Raw genomic sequence first — 9,296 nt, 5'->3', positions numbered from 1 at the left:
AGATAAGTAAAACAGATACATCACGCTTAGCCCAACATAGGCCGGTCCATAGGGACATAGTTGCTGTTGCTGTCACCACCCAATCTGCTTCCCTGGTCACATCTCCAGCGTGCTGTGGCCCAGCCTCACCCAACACAGTGTGGCCCTTATTGTGGGGCCAACCTTGATGTATTTATTTTATATCAAGCTGTTCCTCCATATCGCCAAATCATTTTAAGGGCATGAGTTTAAAAATGAAGTAGATTCAAATCTTAGGTGGACCATATCATGGGAAATAATAATGGTTGACTATTAAAAACTTACAGTGGGCAATAAATGTTTTGGATCAAGGTAATATTTGTTTTTCCCCTTCCAAACATCAATAGGTTGATAGATAAACGTTACGGAAACATTGAGGCGGGTCGTATGAATTTTGTAATGGAGGGCTGTTCAATTCCCACTGTTTCCTACAGTATGGTTCACCTCAGATTTTGATCTACTTTAGTTTTGGGTTTACGCCCTAAAATGATCGGGGTAAAACGGATGGACGGCATGGATGTAGAATACATACATGAGGTGGGCCCCACGGTGAGGGCTGCACCTCACCCTCTCCCTCGTCTCTCTGGACGAACGGAACCGGATTGCCTGGTTAGTGACCCTACCACTGGACGCGTACCCTTTTAGCAGCCCTTCCACACGTGCGAAGGTAGGGGAGGAGAGGAGGAGAGGAGAGATGGCGTCGTCGACGGCCGCTCCTTGGAAGCAGCTCCTTGTCAATGCACTCCAAGCCAACGCTCCTCTCAAACACTCTTCTTTCTTTCAGCTCGTATGAAGAGAAAACCAAATTTCTTTTTCTATTCTCTACATTTCAAATTACAACCACCCCCAACCCCCCCCCCCCCCCCCCCCCCCCTTCTGTCTGTCTGTCTGAGGATTTCTGAGTCGTTGTTGTTTGAATTCCAGGCAACGATCGGCTTCAATGGCAGACCTTCCAATCGCACTGTCGTCTTCAGGTTCTCTTCTTCTTCTTCTTCTTCTTATGGTGGGAGAACTTTTTTTTCAAATCTTCCATTTTCTTTTCTAGGGTTTTTTTATTTTTCATATTCCATCTCTCTCTCTCTCTCTCTCTCTCTCTCTCTCTCTCTCTCTCTCTCTCTCTCGGCATTTCAGAGGATTCCAAGAAGGCTCTGATAAAATCCAAATCAACACGGATTACCGAAGTCGCAAGGTTTTCATTTTCCGAAAATTCCCTTTGATTTTCCTTTTATTTATTTATTTATTTATTCCCACGAATCCATTTTCCCTCCTTAATTCCTGCAGATTGAAGATATCAAACACTGCCCTTTTGGAGAGGTAATTTGCTTCTGAGGTATATATGATCTAGACTCCTATGTTGGTTTTGCACAATTTAAAACAATGGCAGACTCTCTTCAACCATATTCATGGCCTACTTGTATGGCAATCCGGACTGCTCAAATCGCTGACCCAATCGTGGATGGAGCATGACCAAAATGTTTCACTGAGAAACAATATGAACCATCTGATTTTTCCCTTTGAATATGGACCAATTACTATTTTAGTTTTAACCATCCATTTGATAGCCTTTAATTGCATGGTTAGGATTGCTTGATCAGTGTCATTTAAGACGTGTGCTTCATCCACTATGGGACCCACAAGTTGGATGGTCTGGATGGCTGTACATCAATGCTACATGTGAAGAGATATGTCACCGATATTTTATTTTTATCATTTATGTTATTGTTCTATATTAGAACTCTAATTATATTAGATTTTGATTATTTATGTGTTAAATTCACAAAATCAGCTTGTTTGATGGGGAGCTATGCCGTGTTTGTAGATCTGTTGGTACTTTACAGATTCTTGGGAGCAGTTTCGAATCAATGGGACAATCGACATCATTGATGGGTCAAATCCTGATCCTGTGAAACTTCAGGTAACATTAGTTATTTTGACTGGAAAGTTGATAATAAATCTAGGACATAGATGGATGCTTAGTTGAATTTTGTTGGTGAAAAAAAAAATAAAATAAACAGCTGTGTTATCAGTTGAATAAAAAACCATGGCGATGCTTTATTTTGGCTACCTGGAGGCTTAATATAATTTCTCCGCACTTGGTATTGAATGGTGAGCCCTTCATATGCATCACAAATCTTGCAAGATGGGACACTGTAGTGGATCAAGCCAGTGTTGATCACTATGTAACACATGTTAAAGGGTGATGTCTCTGTAATATTTTTCAACCTACAGTTTTAGACCCTCATTGCCGACTATCCCGATGCTGTACATGTGGATCCCATGGTTCAGTGACCCAAAACTGTGGATTGGATGGGCTCAACTGAGATTTGGATGACCCAAAACTCTCTCAGATTGGAAGACTGGAAACTTTCTATCAGTGACCTACAAATTGGCAGTTAAAGACTCCACATTAAATGGCAAAAGTCTGAGGATTGAAGTAATGTGTCTTCCAGTATAAAAGATATTTTGGGATTCATCCATGCTGGGTTCTATCAGATCAACAGTGTTGATCACAAACCATGGGCCCCAGATTTATGGTACTGGAAGCTTAGAAAACTGGAGAAGTCTAGAATCCTGCACACCCTTTAGATACTTGGTCTTGCATGGATTTTTTTTTTTTTTAAATTTTTTTTTTTTTCCGGTGTTAAGCTTGTTGGAAATCAAGTCGTAGCCTCCTGGATGTGGATTTGGCTCGTTTCACCAGACAAGTAGGATGGGAACTCTTTGGCACTGTTAGATGCTGTGATACATCAATTCTAGTTTCAAATTTGTTCAATTCCTTTTATCAGTATTCAGTTTGTACAGTTATGTAGTTCTATGTGGTTAGTTGGTAAGTGGACACTGGATACCTGATTGGTTCTTGGATGCCCAATGCTTGATATGTTCCTATCCTATTAGGATGATTTGATCTATCTTTTGGATCCTTCTCTGAGTTGTGTTGCTGGAAGTGCGGTGAAATGAGCTGGACATGAATGCTCGTGAAAAATATATTAAAAAAGTGAACATAGCAACAAAATATGACGATTGCCTCGTAAGTAGCTATAGACAATTTGCTGGATTGGGAGTTGCATACAGTTCGAAATTTGTTTGGAGCCATCCCAAAATAGGACTAATGTTATGTTAGGATTTTGTAATGCAAATTCAGGGGAACATTCAAGCAGATATTTGCTTGATGAGATAATCCAGGAAATGACTACTTCAGTTGGCATAATTGAAGTGGAAATAAAAAGCCAAAGACCTTCCCCCCCCCCCCCCCCCAAGAGAAAAGCAGTTGGATGGAGTTCTGGGAGGAGGTTGCATATGGATAACAGCACCTTTCTTTGGGAAAGTTATGGGATGCTCCTGAGGTAGAGGACGAAGCATTATTTACTAATGCTATCGACTGTAAGTGGCCCATGGTGGATAGAGGCCAAATGGATGGTGTACTTTTGAAGCAGTAAAACAATAACACAGATGAATAACCGGAATAATTTCCACTAAAATAGTCATAGGGATATGTTAGGGAGATCTTGATCTTCCCCTTGGGAATCCTTTTAACCTTGGGTGCCACTTGGTATCCATTATCTACTTTGTCCTCAGTGGGTGCTTGAATGCTATTTATTTATTTATTTTCCTTCCTTTATCGCAGAGGTCATCATCATCATCATCATCATTTAAGTCTCTCATCCAAACCAATTGGGGTCGGCTGCATGAATCCTTTTCTGCATTCCACTCTATCAAGGGTCATAACTTCAGTTAGACCATGGGTCATCAAGTCTTTTCTTACTACCTCTCCCATGTCCTTTTGGGCCTTCCCTTTGCCCTTTAGAGCCTTCAACTTGTACCAACTCATTCCTAACCAGCGCAGTTATTGGTCTTCATTGCAGACCTAACCATCTATTCTACTTTCCATCATCTTATTACCTGTTAAGGCTATTCCTAAATTCCCTCAACATTCATTTCTAATTCTATCGTTCCTTGCCTTGTCACTCATCCATCTCAATATCCTGATTTCAGCTAAACCCGTCCTATGAACATGTTGTCCCTTAACTGCCCAACATTCTGTCCCTGAAACTATGGCTGATCATATAGCCATCGTATAAAATTTCCCTTTTCAGTTTGAGTGGGTACCTTGATGTGTATTATTCCTTCACGAGATAATGTTCTGGCCTTGATTTAGGCCAAATGCCTGCCATATGGCCAAACATGTGATGGATGTTGGCTTGTTTGCTACTAGCTTTGGGAGAGAAATTGTAGTATATACTATGCTAGGAAGATAGGGGTGGGTGTTGATTTTGAAGACATGGTTTCTAATTTTAAAGATTCTCTAAAGATTTTGGGTGAGGATTCTCTAAATTTACTTTTGGTATTTTTAAGCCTTTAAAAATTGGGCAAATCTTTGTAGGTAAAGTCGTGCTATCTTTTTTTCTTGAAGGGTAAAGTTGTTGCTTCTTAGATGGATTAAATTGATTTAAATCATAAGTTGAAGAGGGTTAATTAAGGATTCATATGGATTTAGGCTGTTTCTAGCATTTATAACAGGGGTCTGTTCTAGGAGGTAGGGGCAATGCATTCATGGTTTGCAATATTGGTATTATATTGGCCAATACAGCCATATCGTATTTGTATCGGTTGGATACGATATGTGATACAAGGTCGAATCGACTCCAATATGGGCATAAAGGCCCAATTTATTATTATAATTATTTTTTTTTTTTCATTTTTTCTCTCATTTTCTTCTCCTCTTTTTCATCCCAACCATGGAAGAAGCTTAGAAATTAATTTTAGATTAGATTTAGGCCTATTTTGGGGATTAAAACAAAAAAGAATTGAGTGAGATTGGACGAATGCAAGTGGTAATGGACCATATAGAAAAACTAGGAAAAAGGTAAACCCCCAAGAACGTGTTTTCATTTTCTTTTTATTGTATTTCAGTGTAGTGGACGCTAATTCGCCAAGTCATTCTTGATTTGTGTTTTATTAGGGCTCATTTTATTGATTTTCAACAGGTCAAGCCAATAGGCAACATTCTTACTGAAGAATGGTCTGATACACTACACGTCTAAAAGGCCAAAAAGTTTTTTGAATATCTCATTTCCCCCTTTTCTAATATCTTTCCTAATTACTTTCCTAATTATCTAGATTAAATTTTTTTGAATGATATGTTCTGATAAATGACACTTGTATCATATGTTTTTCAGCCAAGCCAATGCGCCCTAGGATATCACTATTCATAATCATGTTACATTTTCTGAATTCTATGAGGTTTATTTGAGCTACACGGCGGATCAAGTGGACAATTAGGAAGAGAAAATATTAACTATTGTGGAGGAAAAAATACTGCTGGTTTCCTCATATGCATCGTGATGTTGAAAGGTTTGTAGCATGATGTCACAAATGCCAAATCTCCAAAGGTCATGTGCAGAACATTGGTCTCTATATGCATCTCGTTCCAATTGCGTTGTGGGTGGATACTTCCATGAACTTTATTCTGGGGCTTCCTAAGATTAAGAGGGGAGCATATTTGAATTTTATTACAGCAGACCGTTTCTGAGAAAATTTCCCACTTCATTTCGTATAAAAGGACAATAAACACTACCCATATCACCAATACATTCTTCGCAAATAGTGTGTGACTTCATATTGTGCCAAAAGTAATTACTTTGGATCAATTCAAAGTTAGTAAGGTACTTGTAGGGCACTTTATGGAAGTGTTTGAGTAGGCTTCTGTTTTCTAGCACATATCACCCTCAAATATATGGCTAAACTGAAGTCGTCAATAGGAGCCTTGGTAATTTCTTTAGGAGTATTACACAAAAACATATTTCAGTAGGACTTTGCTTTGCTTCAAGTAGAGTTTGCTAACTTAGTAAATCATACCATGGGGGGAAAAAATCCCCATTTGAGATTTTAAATGGGAGAAGCCCACATCCTGTATACATTCTCTTATTGTTCAAGATGGAGTGAGTGAAGATGTTGATGCTTTCACTAAGCACCTCCAAGACTTGCAAGCTCAAATGAAGAAGATTGAAAGAGAGCAATGCTAAGTACCAAGAAGTTATAAATGAAATTACTGAGAGAATGTATATAAAGGTGACTTGGTTATGGTTAATTTTCACAATGAAAAGGTTTCTGAGGGGAACTTATTGTTAGAGTACTTCATATACTCTTAGCACTTATAAAAGCTTAAATCGAAGAAGATTGGGCTATGCTGAGTTAAGAGGAAGTTAGGTGATACTGCCTATGAGATTGAGTTACCAGATGACTTAGATTATGCATCTCACCAACTTTCCATGTTATTGATTTGTTCGAGTACCATGGTGAGGGACCTAACATACGATACAAAGTTATTACTGATCTGGGCAAATAGCTCTAGGCGAAAAAGAAATCAGTTGGGATACATGTTGTGCATGGGGGTCACTAATATTCGATAAGGCCAATACAAGCAGTATATGGTGGAATGGCAGAATAAGCCATATTCTGAATGCACAAGGATCATGAGCAACAAATTGAAAAGATTGATTTGAACATCTAATGCTTGCACAAAGCATCTAACTCATCTCGAGCTGAGTTCTCTCCCACCCAAAGGGGTATGTTGTAGGCCCAATGCCTACCATGGGGCCCAACATGTGCTGAATTTTGGTTTTTTTGCTATTAGTTCCGTGGCTAAATTACATAGATTACCATTTACTATTCTTGGAAGATAGGGGTAGGTGATATGACTGTTGATTTTTAAGATTCTCCCAAGGATTTCGGGGTTGATTCTCTAGATTTACTTATACTATTTTTAGGCAATTACAAATTGGCCAAATCTTTGCAAGTAGAGTTGTTATCTTAGATTATATTGATTTGAAATCACGCTAAATAGTTGGAAAAATCTTAATTAAAGATTTGTATAGATTTAGGGTGTGTCTTTTAGGGTAATAAAAGGAGGCGGTTCTAGGAGGTAGGGCACTACATTTTCTGATTTTGCGAGGTTTTTAAGCATTTGTAATAAGTAAAGAAGTTTCAACTTCAATAAAGTGTTTTATCCTTCTCTACTCCAAATTCCAATATTCTTATGAGTTTGTTCTTCGTCCATTTGTTTGATTTGGGTATTGAGATTTCATTGATTCGGTAACTGGATTGCATCAGGCCTGCAGTTGGAAATCAACACCCAACTCTGTGGGTGTGGATTCCACACGTTTGAGTAGCTCATTTTGATGGCTGCTGAAAAGAAAAAGAAAAGAAAAAGAAAAAGAAAAAAGAAAAAAAGAATTAGAAGAAGAAGAAGAAAAGGATAAAGAGAAAGAAAAGAAAAAAGTAAAACGAGGATAGTTAGCTGTGGGTCCAATTGAATCTGGAAATGAGAAGTTGAAATGGGCATGACAACCTTCTATTACCTGTTACATGGTTGTGAAGGCCCTCACAACTATTATGGAAAAAAAAAAGATCCGTAACTGCCATTAATGGTCCCTTATGCCCCCTGTAAAGTCCGTAACAGCCCCGTAATGGTCTATTACAGGGAAAATACAAGTTTTTCAGAATTTTCTTTTCAAATACAAGGTAACAGTGGTGGCTGTTATGGCCAACGTTACCGCTATAGAATACCTTGCTCTAGATACACTTGGATTATGCATTGTGGTATGCATTGTGGTTTCATCGCATGCATAATAATGAAGAGTCAAACCCAAAACTCTTTTCCCAGTAACAAAATATGGTAATGCTCTTAGGAGTAAATAGATGAGTGAAGTTACCTTTCACCATCCATTAAGATCTGGACATTTAAATATCGGATGCTATTGATATAGATAACATTTTTTTTTTCTTTTCGCATACTGTTACTTCTCTAGCTAAAACTCCTTTATTCATATGTGCTTCTAATTATTGACTTTCTCCATGTCATGATTTCATAATTAATGTCTTGAATCTAAACTCAAATTTACACAGGTTAAAATTACATTATGGTAAAATCTGATTGCAACAGAAAGCCATGTCCTATCTCTGTTTTGTGCTGTTATTTTTATTTTCTTTCTTTCATTTGGATATGATTCCTAGTTTTGTTTGGATCTGAAGGACCAGTCATACAAATGTTTTCCCTTTTACTGGTCTCAGGACTTGGTTTAGTTGTATGAGGTAACCTTCTTTGAGGTACTGCTGCTTTTGTCTTTTTGTCAACTCTTCTTGCAGCAAAGAGAGAGAGCTTGGTTTGCCAGTTCTTTAAAATCAAGACTACAATACTTGGGACCTTCCCCAGGTCTTCCATGTATAAGTGAAGAACCATGCAATGAGTATCCTTTAGATCCATCTACAGGCCCAGTTGGTGCATTTTGTCTTTTGGTATTGGACCCAGAAGAGGTTGGTGATCAACGTTATTTATGTATTTTTTAGATGTTATATATCTACACCATTAACAATGTTCCTTTCTTCTCTATGGTTCCAGCAGCATTCTATAATTTTCTGGCTTCATCTTATCCTCAGGTGGATTACCTGAATTTGAAGAGTAATGAGAGGCTTATATACACATCCAAACGAAATGGTGATGGTGGGCAGTGTTGGATGTTAGAGAAAATCAACCCGTAAGTTGACCATGCGAACCTGCAATCACAAGACGAGAACTGTTGCTGCTATCTCAACCTGTGAACCGGTTACTTACCCTAAGCAAGATATGATTCGCAATTGGCATTTGGCAGGTAAGTTACGGTGCATTCGGTTGCACCAAATGTCATGAAGTTTCATGGTATTTTCCACCAAATTAGACTGATTAATGATTAAAATTTAATGATATTTGATGCAACCAAATGCACTCTTATATGATGAATTTGGCAAATTTATTTCCTTGTTTGGATTTCCAAGTTGCTATTTAGATCGTTCCCTCATTAATAATATATGCATTACATTCACATCAAGCTTGCCTCCAAGTTAACTAGATTATGCAAAATCACTGGTTTGGAGAAAGTTGCCTTTAGGGCACCCTCTGTAAGGTTAAAATCTTCGTTGTATGTGGATGTAAAACAGTGTATGGTGGATTCCAGTTATCCATTTATACTGTTGTATTGGTAAAACTAAAAGTTCCTAATTCCAATGAATATTGATAATCCTATAACCCTCTTACCACGCAACCAGTGCACAGTGAACCATCTTTACTTCAACAAATGGAGATCTTTGAAATCATTTTATGATCTTCAAGTACATTGGCTGCAATTATCCAACTGGTGCTGTGGCTGAAATCCAGTTCCACTCACACTTTTCTTCTCTTTCATTTTTCAGTTGTTTGGAACCGTGCCTTACAATTGTATGTCACATGACCCATCCACTTATAG

At 38.2% G+C, this 9,296-nt stretch overlaps 1 protein-coding gene across 1 annotated transcript; it reads left to right on the top strand.

The window, feature by feature from the left end:
* The first annotated feature begins 572 nt into the window (after positions 1-572).
* LOC131233084 (pyridoxine/pyridoxamine 5'-phosphate oxidase 2) lies at positions 573-9,079 on the top strand. Its single transcript, XM_058229687.1, has 7 exons — positions 573-805; positions 943-992; positions 1,150-1,207; positions 1,300-1,332; positions 1,838-1,933; positions 8,164-8,331; positions 8,455-9,079. Exons 1-7 carry the CDS (start codon positions 713-715, stop codon positions 8,554-8,556), a joined length of 600 nt encoding a protein of 199 aa, XP_058085670.1. The 5' UTR covers positions 573-712; the 3' UTR covers positions 8,557-9,079.
* The last annotated feature ends 217 nt before the right edge of the window (positions 9,080-9,296 follow it).

This window comes from Magnolia sinica, chromosome 18, assembly GCF_029962835.1.
Source record: "Magnolia sinica isolate HGM2019 chromosome 18, MsV1, whole genome shotgun sequence".
Lineage (NCBI taxonomy): Eukaryota > Viridiplantae > Streptophyta > Magnoliopsida > Magnoliales > Magnoliaceae > Magnolia > Magnolia sinica.
This window is presented reverse-complemented; position numbering and strand designations above follow the sequence as displayed.

What these genes read in the sequence shown, in the direction of transcription:
- LOC131233084 (XM_058229687.1), top strand. Translation starts at nt 713, where the DNA reads ATGGCGTCGTCGACGGCCGCTCCTTGGAAGCAGCTCCTTGTCAATGCA. An exon ending in CGGATTACCGAAGTCGCAAG is followed by an intron (nt 1,208 to 1,299) that starts GTTTTCATTTTC and finishes TAATTCCTGCAG; the next exon opens with ATTGAAGATATCAAACACTG. An exon ending in CTGATCCTGTGAAACTTCAG is followed by an intron (nt 1,934 to 8,163) that starts GTAACATTAGTT and finishes CTCTTCTTGCAG; the next exon opens with CAAAGAGAGAGAGCTTGGTT.